The sequence below is a fragment of the Scyliorhinus torazame genome, chromosome 4, assembly GCF_047496885.1.
Source record: "Scyliorhinus torazame isolate Kashiwa2021f chromosome 4, sScyTor2.1, whole genome shotgun sequence".
In the NCBI taxonomy this organism is placed as follows: domain Eukaryota; kingdom Metazoa; phylum Chordata; class Chondrichthyes; order Carcharhiniformes; family Scyliorhinidae; genus Scyliorhinus; species Scyliorhinus torazame.
Genome location: NC_092710.1, coordinates 345,367,349 through 345,389,930, shown reverse-complemented (window position 1 = coordinate 345,389,930; position 22,582 = coordinate 345,367,349). Strand labels below are relative to the sequence as shown.

Sequence of the window (22,582 nt, the reverse complement as noted above, 5' to 3'; positions counted from 1 at the left end):
CTCAAGGGTTCACCAAGCGGTGCCAGCCATTTCTCGACTACCTAGGGGAACGTTAGAGGGAAGACAGATGACCAGCAGCAGCAACCCAGGGGGAAGAGGGGGGGAGGGGGGGGGGTGGGGTTTTTTGTTTAGTTTAGGTCAAAGATAATGGGGTTTTGTTACTTGTGTATTGTTAAAAATTTCTGTATTGTAATTGTTGCGTTTGCTTTGTAAGAGGGGAAAAATTGTTGTTTGGGAAAAAAATTTCAATAAAACATATTTAAAAAAAAAAAAAGTGTTGGCTTGGCTGAAATGTTTGTCCGATTCAAGGAGTATTACATTCCAGAGTGTTTGAGATGTTAGCCTTTATTCATTTTCAACCTGCTCAGGAACCTGCAGAAGCCAGCATGTGATCAGCTGGAGCCATTTTCTCAACCAGTAATTTTCCATTTTGATGGGGAGATATTTCTTCCTGTCTCCTGGTTGGGAAAGTACAAAATGATAGAAAAGCAAAATACTATGGATGCTGGAAACCCAAAGGGAAAACAATGGGTGCGATCTATCGGCTGTTCACACTGGCAGAATATTCTGGTCCTACGCCAGAGCATGGATTTCCCGGCAATGAAGGGTGCAATCACTGTGAAATCCTTGCGGGGTCAGTAAATCCCACTGGCGGGCCGCCTCCACTGCCGTAAAACACGCGGCGAGTTGTCGGTAGATACCGCCCAATATTTGTGAAGAGTTATATTGGACTTGAAATGTTAACTCTGTTTCTACTTCGACAGATGCTTCAATGCTTTCTTAATATTTCCAGCACTTTCTGTTTTTAGTTAAAATAAAATATTAGAACAGCGAAATGCGCAGGAGTGTAGAACTAATAGGGTAACTTCAAAGAGTGCAATGGGTCAAACGATTCTTAACATCTGAACATATAAACGAAGACTGGGAGTCAAGCTTTCAAGCCTGCATTCAATAAGATCATGACTGATTGGGCTAACCTCCTCCCACTCCCAGTAACCCCTTTGATGGGATACTCACCCAGCCCAAGTAACTCTTTGATTGACACTAAGTAGCTTTTCATTTAGCTTTGTGGAAAATAACTTCATAATTCAATAATGTATAGTGACATGAAATTGAATCTTTTGTGTGTTTCAGATGTTGAAAATGAGTCGGATGAGTCAAGATGGCATCATGCCACATCCAAGTAGTTCTAGTCTGTTTGATTCACTTGGTTCCTCTCAGGAGAAAAGAATTGGTAAAATACGTCGAAGTACTGTTGGAATGCTGGCCTTGCAGGAGACAATAAAAGAAAAACAGGTATTTCTTTCATACGCATTCAACATATGTAACCATAAGACAGAGAAGCAGAATTAAGCCACTCGGCCCATCGAGTCAGCTCCGCCATTCAATTATGGCTGATATTTTACTCATCCCCATTCTCCTGCCTTCTCCCCATAACCCCTGATCCCTCATTAATCAAGAACCTATCTATCTCTCTCTTAAAGACACTCAGTAACATTTTACAGCACGCTCTAACCCAATTACAACAGAGTCCCATGTCGAGCACGTTTAGCTGTGTGTTTCCTGGCGCTCGCAGCGGCAAGAAAAACCACGCTATTTAACGGGTCTTTGTTGCAATCCGGGGCCTCGGTGGAGAACTCCCCGCTGAGGCTGCACTTAGTTCCATTTCCTCGCCAGAACTCCTTAATGCAGGTGGGGATGGCATCCCAATCTCTTGACCCCTCACCCGATGCAATCCCTGGATCCCCCAAAGGTCCAACTCATCTGTAAGGGGATACTCATGGTCACCCCTCCCCACATCACAGGGGCAGGGCACCCCCAGGCCCGATCCCTGATGTGGGACATATGCCACCCAGCCTCGAGGGCAATCACCCAGGGGCCTCCAATCCCCTGGGAGACCCCCCAAGTGTTCTCTCTGGTGTCCCTTTGGGGGCTGGTATTGAACTATGCTCGCCTAAGGTCTCTGAGGCAAACAGGTTAGATCCCAGTGCCTCGGTAGATCTTGCAAGCTGCAATTTATAGTGAGACTAGTTGGCTCACTCTAATATGTAGATTGTCAAATTCTGATTCCGCCCACATCCTGTTAGATCTTGCGAAGCGTGGATAGCTGGGTAAATCCTGGAAGAGGAATCTCCTGACATCTGTTCAGGCGAGTGGGGAGGCGGCGTGGCCGGTAGATCGCGCCCAAGGTCTGCATCAAGGTCTGTATCATCTCCTTGGGATTTTAAATTGATGTGTTCAGCTGCCTGATAAATGATTTCCGCAAAATCCTTGAAGGCATAAGTTTGTAATTGACACTTATGTAGGCCAGTAGTTTAGACTTGACATGCTGTTTCAGAAGTGCACCCTTCAAATTCTGTTGACTCCAGAAATGCTTAAAACAGTATTCATCTGGCCATTAGCAATGTCATACAAGTTATGGAGTTTAGATGCAGTATCACTTTACTTCAATCTGCCATTTCTTTTTTCCCATCCTTAAGAATTATTTAAAACGCAGTTTCCATTAACCCTTTCTTCAAAGTGACTCTGTGAATGATAAACTGATTAAATGAGATTGCTTATGAAGACTTACGGCCACATCTTGGGATTCACTATCACTGAAAAAGAATTCCAGGTTTGCTTCTGAAGCATTCCCTTACATTTGCATTACCCAGGGAAAGAATTGCCTTTTAAACAGAATTATTAAACTATATCTGAAGACATGCTTCCTAATGGGAATTTCACTTTATAATAATATTTATATTGGAGGAAGCAACAGGGGCTGTAAGGAAAGCCAGACTAATCATCCAGTACTAGAGAACAAGGTAATTCTGGTATTACTTATTCAGCATAGTAGGCAGGTTTCACTTGAATGCAGCTCTCATGTGTTACATTACAGGTGTAAGAGGTGGAAAAACATTAAAAATCCCATAACCAATGAGGAAAATAGTTTGGAAAGTTCTTGTCTGTTCTTCTTGAGTGATTCAGCGGTTAAATCTAGTCCAGGAGATTATATTGACTATGACGTGCAATTTTTTGCATATACCAGGATGTTTCTGGGGCTGGAATGTTTCAGCTTCAGGAGAGACTGGATAGGCTGGTGTTGTTTTCCTTGGAGTGGAGAAGGCTGAGGGGGGACCTGATTGACGTGTAGAAAATTATGAGGGACATAGATAGGGTGGATAGGAGGGAACTTTTTCATTCAGCAGAGGGGTCAGTAATCGGGGGCATGGATTTAAGGTAAAGGTAAGGTTGAGAGGGGATGTGAGAAAAAACTTTTTCACCCAGAGAGTGGTGCGAATCTGGAACTCGCTGCCTGAAAGGATGATAGGGGCGGGAATCCTCACAACATTAAGAATCATTTAGATGAGCACTTAAAATGCCATAGCATACAAGGAAAATGGGATTCGAGTAGGTGCATGATGGCCAGTGTGGGTATGATGGGCTGAAGAGCCTCTTTCCATGATTTAAAAGCTCTACAACTCTCAATAACTCTACCTCTTGTATGTTGTGATCTGTGCCATGTAGATTTTGGCAAGGTCCCACATTATAAAGAAGGCAATGCACATAGGATACAGGGTAGTTGGATTCAAAATTGGCTTAGTTGTAGGAGACAGGGTGATGACAGAAGGTTGCTTTAAGTTTTTTTTAAAAGATAGTTTATTGGAGGTATTTTCAAATATAGACAAAACAAAAAGACACACAGAACCATAATAAACCATTCACTCCCCACTGTACACTTTTAGTACACTTTTAAAAAGTTGATGCGCAGCTTCCACCTCGTGCAGTCCATTCCCCTAATGGTGAACTTAATCTTCTCCAAGTGTAGAAATTCTGCCAGGTCACACACCCATGTCCCCACCTTTGGCGTGTTGGAATCCCGCCAATTCAACAAGATCCTCCTCCAAGCTAACAAGGCCACAATGGCAACGAGGTCAGCCTCTCTCCCCACCTGAACATACGATCTTCTGACAATGCAAACATTGCGACCCGTGGGCTCGGTGTTGCTTCCACTCTCAGAACATTTGACAATACTTCCGCAACCCCCTTCCAGAAGCCCTCCAGCCTCGGACACGTACAGAACATGTGGGTATGGTTCGCCGGTGTCCTGGCACACCCCCCGCATTTATCTTCTACTCCTGGAAAGAATCGACGCATCCTAGACATCGTCATATTTGCCCTGTGCACCAACTTAAATTGCATTAAGCTGAATCTTGTGCATGATGAGGATGAATGAATCCTGTGCAGGGCCTCACTCCAAACCCCTCCTGCATCGCCAACTCCCCCACCCTGCACAATTCCTACTCCCACTTTGGCCGAATTTGCTCCACTGGAGCTTCCTCCTTTTTACTCAGCTCCACATAAATATCCGAGATCTTGCGTTTCCCTATCTCGTCCTCTGATAACAGCCTGTCCTGCAGCCCCTGGGGCGGCAACATCAGGATCAAACCCACCTCCTTTCTCAGGAAGGCCCTGATCTGCAGGTACCTGAACCCATTCCCCATCACCTTATATACCTCTTCTAGCTCCGGCAAGTACTCAAACCTCCCTAAAACGTACAGATTGCCAAAACACCCAATTCCCAACCAGTCCCACTCCCGAAACCTTGCATCTAGCAATCTGTAGTTGCCCCAAAGTGGTCCCATACCCTTAACATAGAAATGACCACCGGATTCTAGGAGTAACTGTGTGGCAATAATGGCAGAGGTGCCGACGCCAATGCCCTCAACGTAGTTTCCTTACACGAGGCCTCTACCCATCCCCACATTGCCCCCTGTTCCACCGACCACTTTCAAACCATGGCAATATTTGCTGCCAAGTAATAGTTTTGCATGTTTCGATGTGCCAGGCCTCCTCTCTGTCTATCTCTCACCAGGAAAACTCCCCTGGTTGGAGGTCCCTGCCATATAAAGCTCAGAATCAACAAAGAATAATACAGAACAGGAACAGACCCTTCAGCCCTCCAAACCTGTACCGGTCATGATACCAACCTTTGCCAAAACCCTCAGCATTGCCATATCCCTCTTTTCACATCCTATCTATGTATTTGTCGAGATGCCTTTTGAATGCCGTTAATGTATCTGCTTCCACAACCTGCCCTAGCAATGTGTTCCAGGCACTCACCACCCTTCGTGTAAAAAACCTGCCTCGCACATCTCCTCTAAACTTTGCCCTACGGACCATAAACCTATGCCTGGTGGTGACTGACCCCCTCCACCATGGGAAAGAGTGCCTGCTCATCCACTCTATCCATGCCCCCCATAATCTTGTCGACCTCTATTAGGTGACCCCTAACCTCCATCTTTCTAATGAAAAGAGTCCTAGTCTATTCAGCCTCTCCACATAGCTAACACTCTCCAGACATCTTGGTAAACATCTTCTGCACCCTCTCCAAAGCCTCCACATCCTTCTCATTGTGTGGTGACCAGAATTATGCGCAATATTCCAATTCGCCGGAATATGGCGACTAGTAACCTCATTGCCGTGTTAATGTAAGCCTACTTGTGACCAGAACGATTATTATTATTAAGTGTGGCCTTACCAAGGTTCTGCACAACTGTAGCATGACCTGCCAGTTTTTATACTCTATGCCCCGTCCAATGAAGGCAAGCATTCTGTATGCTTTCTTGACTACCTTATCCACTTGTGTCGCTACTTTCAAAGATCTGTAGACCTGCACGCCCAGATCTCTGACTTTCTATATTACTAAGACTTTTGCCATTTCCAGTGTAATTCTCCTCTATGTTAGACCTACCAAAGTGCATTACCTCACATTTGTCTGGATTAAACTCCATTTGCCATTTCCTATCTATGTCCTGCTGTATCCTCTGACAATCCTCAACACTATCTGCCACTCCAGCAATCTTGGTGTCATCCGCAAATTTACTAATCAGACTAGCTACATTTTCCTCCATTGGATTGGATTGGATTTGGATTTGTTTATTGTCACGTGTACCGAGGTACGGTGAAAAGTATTTTTCTGCGAGCAGCTCAACAGATCATTAAGTACATGAGAAGAAAAGGGAATAAAAGAAAATACATAATAGGGAACAAGTATAGTAAAAAGTGGATCTGTTTGGGAGAGCTCGCAAAGAGTCAGCTCGCAGAGTCGCCTCGCTCTGGCGCCATCTTGGATTCCAGCGTTTATCCCAGGATCTCAGCGTTTATCCCAAATCGTTTATGTAAACTACAAACAACAGAGGTCACAGCACAGATCCCTGTGGAACACCACTAGTCACAACTTTCCATTCAGAAAAACACCCTTCCACTGCTACCCTTTGCCTTCTGTGACCGAACCAGTTCTGTATCCATCTTACCACCTCACCTCTGATCCCATGTGACTCCACCTTTTGTACCAGTCTGCCATGAGGCACCTTGTCAAAGGCTTTACTGAAGTCCATGTAAACAACAAAGTTGCCACCCATGTTGACAGGGTTGTTAAGAAGGCATATGCTGTGTTGGCTTTGATTAACAGGGGGATTGAGTAACAGGGGTTTTGCTGCAGCTTTAAAAAACCCTGGTTCGACCACACTTGTAATATTGTGCCCAGTTCTGGTCACCTCATTATAGGAAGGATGTAGAAGCTTTGGAAAAGGTGCAGAGGAGATTTATCAGGATGCTGCCTGGACTGGAGGGCATGTCTTATGAAGAAAGGTTGAGGGAGCTCGGGCTTTTCTCACTGGAGAGAAGAAGGAAGAGAGGTGACTTCATAGAGGTATACAAGGAGATTAGAGGCATGGATAGAGTGGATAGCCAGAGACTTTTTCCTAGGGCGGAAATGACTGTCACGAGGGGACATAATTTTAAGGTGATTGGAGGAAGGTATAGGGGAGATATCAGGGGTAGGTTCTTTACACAGAGAGTGGTGGGTGTGTGGAATGCCACTGCCAGCAGAGGTGGTGGAGTCAGAGTCATTAGGGACATTTAAGTGACTCTTGGACAGGCACATGGACAGCAATAAATTGAAGGGGTTTAGGTTAGGTTGATCTTCGATTAGGATAAATGGTCGGCACAACATCGTGGGCCGAAGGGCCTGTACTCTGCTGTACTGTTCCATGTTCTATGTTCTATAACATCCATCGCCCTCCCCTCATCAATCATCTTTATAACCTCAAAAAACTCGATCAAGTTAGTGAGGCACGACTCCATTCACAAAACCATGCTGTCGATCTCTTTTGAGTCCATTTGTTTCCAAATGGGTATAAATCCTGTCCCTGAGAATTCTCTCCAATAATTTACCTACTACCGACGTGAGGTTCACCGGCCTATAGTTTCCTGGATTATCCCTGGTACCTTTCTTCAACAGTGGTACGGTATCACATTAGCTATTCTCCAGTTCTCTGGGACCTCACCTGTAGCCAATGAGGATACAAAGATGTCAGTTAAGGCTCCAGCAATTTCCTCTCTTGCTTCCCTCAGAATTTGGGGGTAAATCCCATCCGGCTCAGGAGACTTATCTACCTTAATGTCTTTTTAAACAAACAATACTTCCTCATTTTCGATGTCAACATGACCCAGACTGTCCACACACCTCACCCAAGAATCTTTTCCACAAAGTTATTTTCTTTGGGGAACACTGATGCAAAGTAATCATTTAGTACAAAGGATAATACAGCAGAGGAACAGGCCCTTCGGCCCTCCAAGCCTAAGCCGACCATGGTACCTGCCTAAACTAAAATTGTATGCACTCAAGAGTCCAAATCCTTCCATTCCCACATATGTTTGTCTAGATGCCCTTTAATTACCGCTATCATACCTGCTCCCACCACCTCCCCAGGCAGCACGTTCCATATATTTACCACCCTCTGTGTAAAAAAAAACTTGCCTCGCACATCTGTTCTAAACTTTTCCCCACACACTTTAAACCTATGTCCCCTATTACTTTACTCTTGTGCCCTAGGAAAGAGCATCTGACTATCCACTGTGTCCATGCCACTCATAATCTTGTGGACCCAATCAGGTCGCCTCTCAACCTCCATCGTTCCAGTGAGAACAGACCGAGTTTATCTAACCGCTCCTCATAGCTAATGTCCTCCATACCAACGTCCTAGCAAACCGCTTCTGTACCCTCTCCAAAGCATCCACATCCTTCTGATCATGTGGTGGCCATAATTGTACACAATATTCCAAATGAGGCCTAACTAAAGTCCTGTACAACTGCAACATGAATTGACAATTTTTATATTCAATGTCCCGACTGATGAAGGCCAGCATGCCATATGCCTTCTGGACCACCTTATCCACCCACATTCAGTGAGCGGTGGACATGCATGCCCAGATCTCGCTGCCTGTCAGTACTCGCAAGCGTTGTGCCATTTATTGTGTAATTCCTACATGCATTGGATCTTCCAAAGTTCATTATCTCACACTTGTCTGGATTAAAGTCCATCTGCCATTACTCTGCCCAAGACTCCAACCAGTTTATACCCTGCTGTATCCTCTGACAATTCTCTATCTGCAACTCCACTAATTTTTTCTGCGAACTTACTAATCAGACCAGCTACGTTTTCTTCCAAATCATTTATATACACCACAAACAACAAAGGCCCCAGAACTGATCCCTGTGGAATGCCGCTAGTCACAGCCTTCCGTTCAGAAAAGCACCCTTCTGCTGCTACCCTCTTGTCTTCTGTGCCCAAGCCAGTTCTGTATCCGACTTGCTAACTCTCCTCAAATCCAATGTGACTTCACCTTTTGTACCAGTCTACCATGAGGTACTTTGTCAAAGGCTTTACTGAAGTCCATGTACACAACATCTACTGTCTTTCCCTCATCTATCATATTTGTCACTTCCTCAAAAAAGTCGATCAAATTAATGAGGCACGATCTCTCCTTCACAAAACCATGCTGTCCATCACTAATAAGTCCATTTGTTTCCAAATGTGAGTAAATCCTATCTTTAAGAATCTTTTCCAATAATTTCCCGATCACTGACGTAAGGCTCACCGGCCTATATTTTCCTGGATTATCCCTGCTGCCCTTCTTAAACAATGGAACAACATTGGCTTTGTTTCCCGAGAAGGGACTAACTCTCTCAGGATCCTGTCGAAGCATTCCACTGGGTTCGTCCACATATAGCGAGACCCGGTGCTCCACTCCGCCTTATTCAACACCCCTCCATTCCCTTGAGGTCTGAAGAGCCATCACCGATAGCTCGATCGCCAGGGCAAAGATCAGTGGGGATAGTCCCACTTTGCAATGCAAAGTATTCTGAATTGGCATCATTAGTCAGGAAACTTGCCCCCTGGGCTTTATGCAGTAATCTGACCCAGTCTACAAACCCTTGCCCAAAACTGAACTGCTCCAACACATCAAACAACTACACCCACTCCATCTGGTGAAATGCCTTCTCCGCATCCATAGACACTGCCGCTGCCACCTCTTTTCCCCCCTGCAGGTATCATGATCACATCCAATAACCTTCGTACATTCACCGACAGCTATCTGCCCTTTACAAACTCCGTCTGGTCTTCCTCAATCATCCCCTGCACACAACCCTCTATCTGTGTAGCCAGCACCTTCGCCAAACGTTTTGCATCACAGTTCAGTAACAGAATCGGCCGATATGACCCACACTGCTCAGTGTTATGTTGTGTGATATAATCGTTGCAATGATGCATACAGAACAGCTAGTTTTTGAACTAGAAAGATGATTTGTAAACAAACAGGTGGAGAGCAATGCCGATTGAAGTACTTTATCACCTCACCGTAGCTCTTGATTTCCTCTTCGCTGTCAAAGGCGAAAGTATTGTATATTTCTATTGCTTGAGGACCTGCTACTTTGGGCGGCAATGCAATACGCCTCTCATCAGGCTGTCTGCAGGCCAAGGACTGCAACATAGAGTCTAGATTGCTGCTTGAACATGCGCCAATTTTCATCTACGTTACCCGAGACTTGAAGCTGGTGCGGTGCCTTCAAACCTTCCATCTCTAACTTCATAGTCTTTTGCATTGAGTTGCAGATGGCTGTAGTTCACCAGGTTGGCAGAAGAATCTTCTTTTTTTGTTATTCATCCTATTTCATCTTGTCTTCTCCGTTGTTATCTTTAAGTGGTCTCCATTCCTGGTACCATGTTGTATTATGTGATATAACTGTTGTAATGATGCACACACAACATCTAGTTGTTTAACTAGAAAGGTAACTAACAAACTATAATACAGACGATGACTACTAAATGGATTCAGTGAATTCTCCTGGAGCTACTCCAAGTGTCACTATCTTGTACGACTTACTATCAACTGGCGGGTTTATTGAGTCATGTGATAGATCTCTATTGCCACCAGCTGGTTGGAGGTCACATTGCTAACAAATTATACAGAATTGTACACGGGCATATCACCACACTAGGGGTCTTTGTCCTTCCTTCAGATGAGTACGATAGATGCCTGCGACAACATGGGGGGGGGGCAGCTCACCCTTCTCCAATGCCTCTTTATACATCCCCACTAGCAGCGACCCAAACAGCTTATAAACTGGATACTGTTGAGGGACATGGTTCACCAGGGGAAGGCAGCAGTAGCCACGTTCATGGCACCATGGCTGGCTCTGCTGCGCAGGAGGGCAGGAAAAAGAGTGGTAGAGCTATAGTGATAGGGGATTTGATTGTAAGGGGAGTAGACGGGCGTCTCTGCGGACGCAAACGAGACTCCAGGAAGAAGGCAGCAGTAGCCAAGTTCATGGCACCATGGCTGGCTCTGCTGCGCAGGAGGGCAGGAAAAAGAGTGGTAGAGCTATAGTGATAGGGGATTTGATTGTAAGGGGAGTAGATGGGCGTCTCTGCGGACGCAAACAAGACTCCAGGAAGGTATGTTGTCTCCCAGGTGCAAGGGTCCTGGATGTCTCAGACGGCTGCAGGACATTCTAAAGGGGGAGGGTGAACAGCCAGCTGTCGTGGTGCATATAGGCATTAACGATGTAGGTAAAAAAGGGGGATGAGGTCCTACATGCTGAATTTAGGGAGTTAGAAGTTAAACTAAAAAGTCAGATCTCAAAGGTAGTAATCTCAGGATTGCTACCAGTGCCACGTGCCCGTCAGAGTAGGAATGGCAGGATAGACAAGATGAATGCGTGGCTTGAGAGATGGTGCAGGAGGGAGGGATTTAGATTTTTGGGACATTGGAACTGGCTGCGGGAGAGGTGGGACCATTACAAATTGGACGGTCTACATCTGAGCAGGACTGGAACCAATGTCCTAGGGCGGTTGTTTGCTAGCGCTTTTGGGGAGGGTTTAAACTAATGTGGTAGGGGGATGGGAACCAATGCAGGAAGTCGAAGGATAGTAAGAGAGGAGAGAAACAAAAGTCAGTAAGGAGAAAAGTGGAAGGCAGAGAAACAGATTCAACGGCATTTAATTCAATGCAAGAGGCCTAACGGGCAAGGCAGGTGAACTGAGGGCATGGATGGGTACATGGGACTGGGATATTATAGCTATTACTGAAACATGGCTAAAGGAGGGGCAGGACTGGCAGCTCAATGTTCTGGGGTACAGGTGGTAGAGGAAAGATAGACTAGGAGATAGAGGAGGGGGAGATCATTTTTGATTAGGGACAGTATCACGTCAGTACAGAGAGGATATACCCGGGGCTTCGCCCACTGAGTCTATATGGGTAGAACTGGAAAATAAGAAGGGTGACATCACTTTGATAGGCCTGTACTATAGGCCCCCAAATAGTCAGTGGAATATTGAGGAGCAAATATGTAAAGAGATTACAGATAGCTGCCAGAAAAATAGGGTGGTAATAGTTGGGGACTTTTAACTTTCCCAATTATAACTGGGACAGCCATATGATTAGGGCTTTGGATGGAGAGAAATTTGTCGAGTGTATTCGGGAAGAATTCCTCATTCAATATGTGGATGGCCCGACTAGAGAGGGGGCAAAACTTCACCTTTGGGGTCTAAGGAAGGGCAGGTGACGGAAGTGTTAGTGAGGGATCACTTTGGGACCAGTGACCATAATTCCGTTAGTTTTAAGATAGCTATGGAGAATGATAGTTTTGGCCCAAAAGTTAAAATTCTAAATTTTGGCAATTGGGGCAAGGCTATTAGGCGGGAACTTTTAAAAGTTGATTGGGGGTGCTTATTTGCAGGCAAGGGGACAGCTGGTAAGTGGGGGTCTCTGGCTTAGCACACTGGGCTAAATCGCTGGCTTTGAAAGTAGACCAAGGCAGGCCAGCAGCACGGTTCAATTCCCGTACCAGCCTCCCCGAACAGGCGCCGGAATGTGGCGACGAGGGGCTTTTCACAGTAACTTCATTTGAAGCCTACTTGTGACAAGAAGCAATTTTCATTTCATTTCATCCATTTCAAAAAGTTGTTAACTAGGGCTCAGGGTGAGCACATTCCTCTTAGAGTGAAGGGTATGGCTGGTAGAAGGAGAGAACCCTGGATGACTCAGGATATTGAGGTCATGGTCAAAAGGAAGAAGGAGGCATATGACATGCATAGGTAGCTGGGATCACGTGGCTTCCTTGGAAGAGTTTAGGGCGTATAGGAGTAGAGTTAAGAGAGAAATCAGGAGGGCATAAAGGAGACATGAGATTGTCTTGGCAGATAAGACAAAGGAGAATCCAAAGAGCTTTTACAGATACATAAAGGATAAAAGGGTGACGAGGGAGTGGGTAGGCCTCTTAAGGATAAACAAAGTCATTTATGTGCAGATCCACAAGGATTGGGAGAGGTCCTAGATGAATATTTCTCATCAGTATTTACTGTTGAGAAAGGCATGAATGTTAAGGAAATTGGGGAAATAAAAAGTGATGTCTTGAGGAGTGCACATATTACAGAGAAGGAGGTGCTGGAGTTGTTAAAGCGCATCAAGATAGGTAAATACCCAGGACCTGATGAAATGTATCCTAGGACGTTTTTGAGAAGCTAGGGAGGAAATTGTCAGCCTCCTCGCTGAGATATTTGTATCATTAACAGCCACAGGAGAGGTGCCTGAAGATTGGAGGGTAGAAAATGTTGTGCCCTTGTTTAAGAAGGGCTGTAGGGATAAGCCTGGGAACTACAGACCGGTTAGCCTTACTTCTGTAGTGGAGCGTAGAAGGCTTAGGGGTGATCTTATAGAGGTCTATAAAATAATGAGGAGAATAGATAAGGTATATAGTCAACAACTTTTCCCAAAGGTAGAGGAGTGTAGGGCATAGCTTTAAGGTGAGAGGGAAGAGATACAAAAGAGACCAGAGGAGAAATTTTTTCACAAAGAGGATTGTGAATATCTGGAACGAGCTGCCAGAGGCAGTGGTAGAGGCACGTACAATTTTTTCCTTTAAATAACAGTTACATGGGCAGGGTGGGTATAGAGGGACACATGCGGGCAAGTAGGACTAGCTTAGTGATAGAAACTGGGCGGAATGGACAAGCTGGGCTGTAAACATCTATGACTCATCTGGGAATCCATCTGGGCCCCAGGCTTTCTCTGACTGCATCGACCCCACACACTCCATTACCTTTCGCAGCCATTGGGACCCCAGCCCTTGCACTCCCATCTGCTGCACCATTGGGAACTCCAACCTGTCCAAAAAACACCGGGTGGAATTCTCCGTCCCGGCAGCCAGCCAATGGGATTTCCCATTGTGGGCAGCCCCACGCCATCGGGAATTCCCCGGGCATGGGTGTGCTGCCGGCGCAATGGAGAATCCCGACAGCGGAGAATCCAGCCCACCTTCTTCCCTCATCCCCTGGTGAGGACTCCGAGCAGTAAAATTTCTGGTAAAAGGTCTCAATACTCCGTTCATCTCCTCCAGTTCCGTTACCATTTTGCACCTCTTATCTCTCATCCAACCAATCTTCCTCGCTGCCTGTCTCCTCAGCTGGTGCGCAAGCATCCTATTGACTTTCTATCCGTATTTATACACCACCCCTCTAGCCTTGCGCATTTACCTTACCGCCTTCCCAGTTGACACAAGTCCAAACACCATTTGCAGAGCCTCCTCAGGTGACTGAGTATTTTCGATCTACTGCCAAAATGGCCTCCATCAGCCTTAACTTTTCTGACTGCTCCAACCTTTCCTTGTCCGCACGATTTAAGATAAACTCTCCCTAATCACAGCCTTCAGTGATTTCCCATCCATACCGTCTGAGACCTCGCCCCTGTTATTCTCGTCCACATAATTCCGAACGACCCCCTCTATCCCCCCGCAAACCCTTTTATCAGCCAGTAGCCCCACGTCCATCCTCCACCCCTCCACACTGAGGTACCTAGGTCCACCCAGTGCGGCGCACGGTTTGACACCATTTTCACTGAGTATTCCGACCCAACCATTCTCATCAACAACGCCTTGTCTGTGCCAAAAAAGTTGACTCAGGAATACCCTTATGTACATGAGAGAAAAAAAGAGAATTCCCTCGTCTTTGGCGCCTCAAACTGCCATGGGTCTACCCCACCCATTTGCGCCATAAACCCCGATAGCTCCTTAGCCATCACCGAGAGCTTCCTGGGTTTGGAGCACTACTGGTCTAGTTTATGGTCCAGCACTATATTGAAATTCCACCCGAAGGATCAGCCGTGCATGTCCAAGTCCGGGATCTTCACCAGAACCTATCTCGTCCAAGTTTGGGGCTACAGTAGTGAACTCGCCAACATTGAGGGCATTTAAAAGTTTATTGGATAAACATATGGATGATAATGGCATAGTGTAGGTTAGATGGCTTTTGTTTCGGTGCAACATCGTGGGCCGAAGGGCCTGTACTGCGCTGTATTGTTCTATGTTCTATGTTCTATGTTCAAACACAGCAGGGGGTACCTTCCAGCCTCCCGCTCACTGTCACAAATTTCCCACCCGGGCCAGCCACGATATTCCCCGCTGCGAAGGCCCCTCTTACTAATCAGCACTGCCTTCCCTCTTGTTTTCATGTCTAGCCCCGAGTGGAAGACCTGGCCCACCAAACCTTTCCTTAGCCTTATCTAATCCGCCACTTTCAAATGGGTTTCTTGCAGGAATACCACGTCTGTCTTTAGACTCCTTAAAAATGCGAATACGCACAACGTCTAAAGGTCCGTTTAGTCCCTGAACATTCTATGGCACCACCACCACCACCCCCCTCAAATCAGCCATACTTCTGTCTTAACCAGCTTCTCGAGGTCATGGTTTTGTGCTGCATGTGGCTCCCACAAGGTATCCACTGCCATTGATTCTCGCTCATCTGCACCTCAATAAGACCCTCCACGTCAGCCATCACACCCCCTCCCAACCCTCCCCTCCTCACCGTCTCGTCCGCATTCTCCTCCCCCCCCCCCCCCCCCCCCAATCTAAGTCAAAGAAAGAAAGTAACTAAAACCCCACCCACTCTCTCTGCCCCCCCCCCCCCCCCGCATCAGTTCCGTTTACTAGCCTCCTTGCTGGTATGGTGGCCCCACCCGAGGCCCTCACCTACCCCGGTCCACCTCAGAAGCCTCGCGTCTGACGCATCATAACCCTACCTCTCCCTCCAAATGCACCCCCCCCCCCGAAAGAACCCAAATACAGAACAAACAATCCCCAACGCTAGAAAAATAGGGAAGAGAATGATGAAGGAAAAGGAAAAAAAGAAAAGAAGCATGAGGCATACTGGCAACTACACAATCCAAATTATTTACAAGTTCCCAATCTCACGATCATGCAAACAACTTTCTAGTTTCCTCTGGACTGTCCATATCGAACTCCTGGTTCTGGAACATGATCCACAGCCGGGCCGGGTACAATAACCCCAAATTTCACACCTTGTATAGGGCCGCTTTAACCCTGATAAATCCGGCCCATTGCTTAGCCAGCTCTGTGCCCAAATCCTGGTAAATTTGGACCATGTTCCCTTCCCAGGTGCATTTCTTCGTCTGCTTCTCTCATCGCAGAATTTTCTCGTCATCCAGAAACATGTGTAGTCGCACCACCATTGCTCTACGATGCTCACCTACCTCGGCTTCCTCCTCAGTGCTCTTGTGCATTCGGTACATCTCAAGGGGTCAACCAAAGACCCTGATACCATTAGCTTTCCAACACTCACGCTACATAATCTGTAGCCTGCGAACCGTTGATCCCTTCCGGCAGCCCTACTACATGCAGGTTTGGACGTCTCTCATGATTCTCAAGCTCATCCACCTTCTCACAGTTTCTTCTGGCTGTCCGCTACCAAAGTAATCCCCGCCGCCAATGAGGGCAGCTTGTCCTCGTGGTTGGCCACTGACTCTTCCATCTTTTGAAGTGATCCACCCTCGGATTTCAGCTTTTGTTCCATACTCTTAGCAGCTGTCTGAATTTTAGTGTCAGAACCGACCAGTTGATCGGTTGACCATTGCGCCGGAAATGCTACCTCGGAGCCCGCTGCCATCGTGCCTCTAGCTATGCTCGAAAAAAATCTCCCAGTCCGTTTTTCGCCGCCTTTTTTTCAAAGTTCTTCTAGCCAATAAGTAGACAGACCCTGGTGGAGAGGATCTCATACCCCTCACTGATCCGCTGCTTCTTTTTTGCTGTTCGCCCGCATATATGGGTGTTCAGGACCAAATAGCGCTACCTTGTGCGGGAGCCACCAAGTACATGACCACCTATGCCATGGTTGCCACCGGTCAGAAGGCTGCTTTGGTGACTGGAAGCCACTGGGACCCAGCACAGGCTGTGTCCCATATTATTTGTCACTAATATAAACGACTTGACCTCCCTGCTTGTAAACTCCATCCCTCCAGCAATGAAGGACAAAATCCTATTTTTCGTCGTAATTACTTGCTGCATCTGCAAACCAACTTTTTACGATTCAAGGGCACCCATGTCCTTCTGCACAGCAGCATGCTGCAATTTTTAACCATTTAAATAATAGTCCATTTGCTGTTATTTTTACCAAAATGGATGACCTCACATTTATCAACATTGTACTCCATCTGCCAGACTCTTGCCCACTCACTTAAACTATCTGCAGACATTCAGTGTCCTCTGCACATTTGGCTCTACCACTCATCTTGATGTCATCTGCGAACTTTGACACATTACACTCGGTGCCAAACTCCAGATCATCTACGTAAATTGTAAACAATTGCGGACTCAACACTGATCCCTGAGGCACACCACAAGCCACTGACCGCCAACCAGAAAAACACCCATTTATCCCCATTCTTTGCTTTCTGTCAGTTAACCAACCCGTGGGCAGCACTGTAGCACAGTGGTTGCTTCACAGCACCACGGTCCCAGGTTTGATTCCTACTTGGGTCACTGTCTGAGCGGAGTCTGCACGTTCTCCCCGTGTCTGCATGGGTTTCCACCGGGTGCTCTGGTTTCCCCCCAGAAGTCCTGAAAGCCGTGCTTGTTAGATGAAATTGACATTCTGAATTCTCCCTCCGTGTACCCAAACAGGTGCTGGAGTGGCGATTAGAGGATTTTCACAGTAACCTTATTGCAGTGTTAATGTAAGCCTACTTGTGACAATAAAGATTATTATTATTATATCCTCTATCCATGCTAATACATTACACGTAACGCCATGCGCCTTTATCTTTTGTGCAGCACCTTGTCGAATGCCTCCTGGAAATCCAGGTACACCACATCCACTGATTCCCTATTTTCCACCGTGTTCGTAATGTCCTCAAAGAATCCACTGAATTAGTCAAACATGAGCTGCCTTTCATGAACCCATGCTGTGTATGCCCAATGGGAAAATTTCTATCCAGTTATCTCGCTATTTTTTCCTTAATGATAGATTCAAGCATTTCCCCACTACAGAATTTAAGCTAACCGGCCTATAGTTACCCGCCTTTTGTCTCCCTCCTTTTTTAAACAGTGGCATCACATTTGCTGTTTTCCAATCTGCCAGAACAGCCCCAGAGTCCAGCGAATTTTGGTAAATTACCACAAGCTCATTTGCTACTTACCCCGCCTCTTTTAGTACCCTGGGATACATTCCATCAGGGCCTGGAGACTTGTCTGCCTTTAGCCCCATTAGCTTGTCCAACACTACCCCCATAGTGATGATGATCGTTTCTAGATCCTCACCTGCCATAGTCTCCTTGGCAACAATTATTGCCATGTTATTTGTGTCTTCCACTGTGAAGACCGACACAAATTCAATGCCTCAGCAATTTCCTCATTTTCCATTATTAAATGTACCTTCTAAAGGACTGGAATGGATTTGTTTATTGTCACGTGTACCGAGGTACAGTGAAAAGTATTTTTCTGCGAGCAGCTCAACAGATCATTAAGTACATGGGAAGAAAAGGGACTAAAAGAAAATTCATAATAGGGCAACACAAGGTATACAATGTAACTACATAAGCACAGGCATCAGAAGAAGCATACAAGGTGTAGTGTTAATGAGGTCAGTCCATAAGAGGGTCATTTAGGAGTCTGGTAACAGTGGGGAAGAAGCTGTTTTTGAGTCTGTTCATGCGTGTTCTCAGACTTCTGTATCTCCTGCCAGATGGACGAAGTTGGAAGAGTGAGTAAGCCGGGCGGGAGGGGTCTTTGATTATGCTGCCAGCTTTCCCCAGGCAGCGGGAGGTGTAGATGGAGTCAATGGATGGGAGGCAGATTTGTGTAATGGACTGGGCGGTGTTCACGACTCTCTGAAGTTTCTTGTGGTCCTGGGCCGAGCAGTTGCCATACCAGGCTGTGATGCAGCCAGATAGGATGCTTTCTATGGTGCATCTGTAAAGGTTGGTAAGGGTTAATGTGGACATGACAAATTTCCTTAGTTTTCTGAGGAAGTATAGGCGCTGTTGTGCTTTCTTGGTGGTAGCATCGACGTGGGTGGACCAGGACAGATTTTTGGAGATGTGCACCCCAAAGAATTTGAAACTGCTAACCATCTCCACCTCGGCCCTGTTGATGCTGACAGGGGGGTGTACAGTATGTTGCTTTCTGAAGTCAATTACCAGCTCTTTAGTTTTGCTGGCATTGAGGGATAGATTGTTGTTGCTGCACCACTCCACTAGGATCGCTAACTCCCTCCTGTATTCTGACTCGTCGTTAGCCGAGATCTGGCCCACTATGGTCATATCGTCAGCAAACTTGTAGATGGAGTTGGAACTAAATTTTGCTATGCAGTCGTGTGTGTACAGGGAGTAGAGTAGGGGGCGAAGCATGCAGCCTTGCGGGGCCCCGGTATTGAAGACTATTGTGGAGGAGATATTGTTGTTCATTCTTACTGATTGTGATGTGTTGGTCAGAAAATCGAGGATCCAGTTGCAGAGTGGGGAGCCAAGTCCTAGGTTTTGGAGCTTTGATATGAGCTTGGCTGGGATTATGGTGTTGGAAGGCGGAGCTGTAGTCAATAAAAAGGAGTCTGATGTAGGAGTCCTTGTTGTTGAGATGCTCTACGAATGTTTGCCGGAGTTACTCTCTTTCTTTTTGTGTATTTGCAGAACGTTTGCTATCTGTTTTTATATTCTGAGCTAGTTTACTCATAATCTATCTTACTTTTTTTAATAGCTTTTATCGTGGCTTTTTAAAGATTTCATAATCCTTTGGTTTCCCACTAATTTTTGCCACTTCGTATGCATTTTGTTTCAATTTGATACCCTCCTTTATTTCCTTAGATATCCATGGCTGATTATCCTTTTTCCTGCAGTCTGTTATACGTTTTAGTTGCTGTGATATGAAGAGTCTAAAGTTCTTGTTACTTTTCACCAAACACCATTTATTTCACTTCCACAGCTTCTGCACAAATCTCTTCACACACCACCTGACAGAGGCCACCTGAAGCCCCTTTCCATATCAGTGTCAATTAATGCATACTTAACATAAATGAGACAACTAATTACAATGTCTCTGAACCCATTACTTAACAGTCTCCCCTTCCTTGGAGAAAAAAAAATTAGGCGAAAACAAAATTTCAAAACACAAAAACACACATGATTTCCCCCCCTTTTTTTTGTTTGGACGAGAAAGAAAAAAAAAACAGTCACAGAAACAAGCGCCCTTCATTTACAATATCCAAAGGTTTCTGTGAACTCGCCCCTCTTTTCGTAAAACAGTCTGACAGTTGATAGCTCCTGTCAACCCATTTAATTTTTGTTATTTCCCCTCTGCCCAACATCTGCTTCAAACTTGCGATGTCTATCCGTAACCTCTTTTCATTGACACTTTTTGTAGAGTGCACATTTTCCCACAGGCATTTATTGTCAATGTGACAGTCAATAGGTATATTACCCAAATCCCCTAATCCCAAAATTTCTGTCAATATCATACTTGTATAAAAGGCCATATCCACCGCCTCTACAAGGCTTAACGTCTCAGCAGCCAAAGTGCTTTTTACCACTCTCCTTATTTTCTTTGTTTCCACAAAAGCGGGCAACATTTACCATTGTTCCCCAAAAGGAAAATTATAAAACCTCCTGCGCTTGAAACCCCATCACATAAATTTGCGTAGGACGCCTCACTATAAACTATGAGTTTCAAGTGCTTAAGGTCACCTAAAACCGGGAACTTCAAAACACACTCCAGCATTTTTAGTTTGGCCAACGCTTTATTTGCTCTTATTATGTCTTCCACTCTGGGATCATTCATTTTTGTACTCCACTCTAAGACATCAAAACTCACGTCCAGTCTAGTCTGTCTACCTAACCAGTTCAGTTGCCCAATTAAACTTCGCAGTTGCTCTTTTTCCATCTTTGAAACCATTGCGTCTTTTTGTGAAACCCGGCCACGACAATTGCTATTGGGCTGATGCTTCCAAATAAGATTGCTGATGTAAAGCTGCCCCTAACTTAGTCTGTCCAATTTCCAGTCCAATATATTTAAATGCACCGGAAGCCTGACTTCCAACCCTGAATTCTTTCCTCAAACCAGAGATTACAATAGCTTCAAAATCACTAGTCCCACCCCACAAAAAATCATCAACATGCATCATAAAAATGCCAGAAAGATTTCCTTTATAGTGCCAGTAAAACATTGCAGGATCTGCTTTCAACTGGCAACAGCCTAACTTTAACAAAACTGACCTCACCGAAAAATACCAGACTCTAGATGCATCATTTAATCCATGTACACATTTGTTCAACATCCAGAGTACCCCTTCTGTGTTAGCTGCTTCTTTAGGAGGACGGAGAAAAATGTCTCTCTGGAGCTGATGCCCCTGCAAAAAGGGCAGCTTTCATATATAAAGATTTGCTTTCCCATGCCTTTGTGGCTAATAGAGCCAAGAAGATCTTTAAAATAACCTTTCCTGCTGTAGGTGAATCTACCCTTAAATCCTGATCTTCTAAGTTTTCTTCAAATCCCCTTGCCACAAGCCTGGCCTTTGCCTTATAAGTTCCATCCGGAAGAACCTTTTCCGTGCAAATCCATCTGTGGGATAGAGCTCTTTGTCCCCTATCCGGTACTTCCGTGTATACCCAAAATTCATTCCAACTATGCAATTCTTGCTGTTTAGCTTCTTTAATAACTTTTTCATCTAATTTATTTGAAGTCACCAAGATTTCACGTGCATGTGGGCTTCTACTCCTATTAGTATTCGTAGTCTTACTCATGTTCAGATCCTGTGTATACAGAGCGCTTGTCCATAGGGGATGGCTTCTTTAATGTGTTTAGGGTGGAAGCTGGAGAAGTGGAGCATCGTGAGGTTATCCGTGGGTTTGCGGTAAAGCAAAGTGCTGAGGTGACCGTCCTTGATGGAGACGAGTGTGTCCAAGAATGCAACAGATTTTAGAGAGTAGTACGGGATGAGGTCCTACAAGCTGAATTCAGGGAGTTAGGAGTTAAAGTGGTGAGTCTGATGGTTGGATGGAACTTATTGATGTCATCGTGTAGTCGTTTCAGTGATTCTTCGCCGTGGGTCCAAAGGAAAAAAATGTCATCGATGTATCTGGTGTATAACGTCGGTTGAAGGTCCTGTGCGGTGAGTAGGTCTTGTTCAAACTTGTGCATGAAGATGTTGGCGTATTGGGGTGTGAATTTGGTCCCCATGGCTGTTCTGTGCGTCTGGATGAAGAGCTTGTTGTCGAAGGTGAAGACGTTGTGATCCAGAATGAAGCGGATGAGTTGCAGAATTGCGTCTGGAGATTGGCAGTTGTCGGTGTTGAGTACTGAGGCTGTTGCAGCGATTAAAATGGTAACCAGTCAGAAAGATAAAAAGCAATGTCAATTCACAGTAATTAGCAATAATTAACAGTAAGAGGAGAAAGCTTAACTTTAACAATTGATCAGACTTATCACCACCCTTCTCAGACCAAGACTAAGTTGTAAAGTGATGACTCCGAAAAACATTGATACCAGCTTTCAACCATCTCTCTCCTCCTTATTTACCCACATCATTCTCTCTACCACTCTCTCTTATTTCTTCACATCTCTCTCAGCCCTTCTCTGTCTCTGCATGTCTTTAACCAAAATGGCTTCTCGATATCTGTTTCATATACCGTAAAATATTGAAACCCTCCCCCCTTAGCCAATTGGAAAAATAGCCAATTGGTGTGTAACTTGTCAACAATGAAATAAGATTGGTTTTTAGCTAATCATGCAGATTATCTTAGCTTCAAGACAATGCTTCTGCTCAAACTCTCGCACATATCTTGAGGTAGGCTAATTGATTAACCTAATAAATTTTAATTGAGGCTCCTTAAACAAGCGCCTATTCAGCCCTCATAGTCAAACTTTCCAAACTATGTTACCTCTTATTCTGTGGCCTGAAAAATGTACAGAATTCTT

General features: G+C 45.4%; 1 protein-coding gene across 1 annotated transcript in view; it reads left to right on the top strand.

Annotated features, from left to right (window-relative positions):
• The window catches only part of LOC140411190 (dynein axonemal heavy chain 8-like), a 2,783,184-nt gene that overhangs the window by 65,885 nt on the left and 2,694,717 nt on the right, over positions 1–22,582 (top strand). Inside the window, exon 2 of the mRNA XM_072500280.1 lies at positions 1,135–1,296. Coding sequence (XP_072356381.1) covers positions 1,135–1,296 — 162 coding nt within the window. The remainder of the gene's footprint in view (positions 1–1,134; positions 1,297–22,582) is intronic.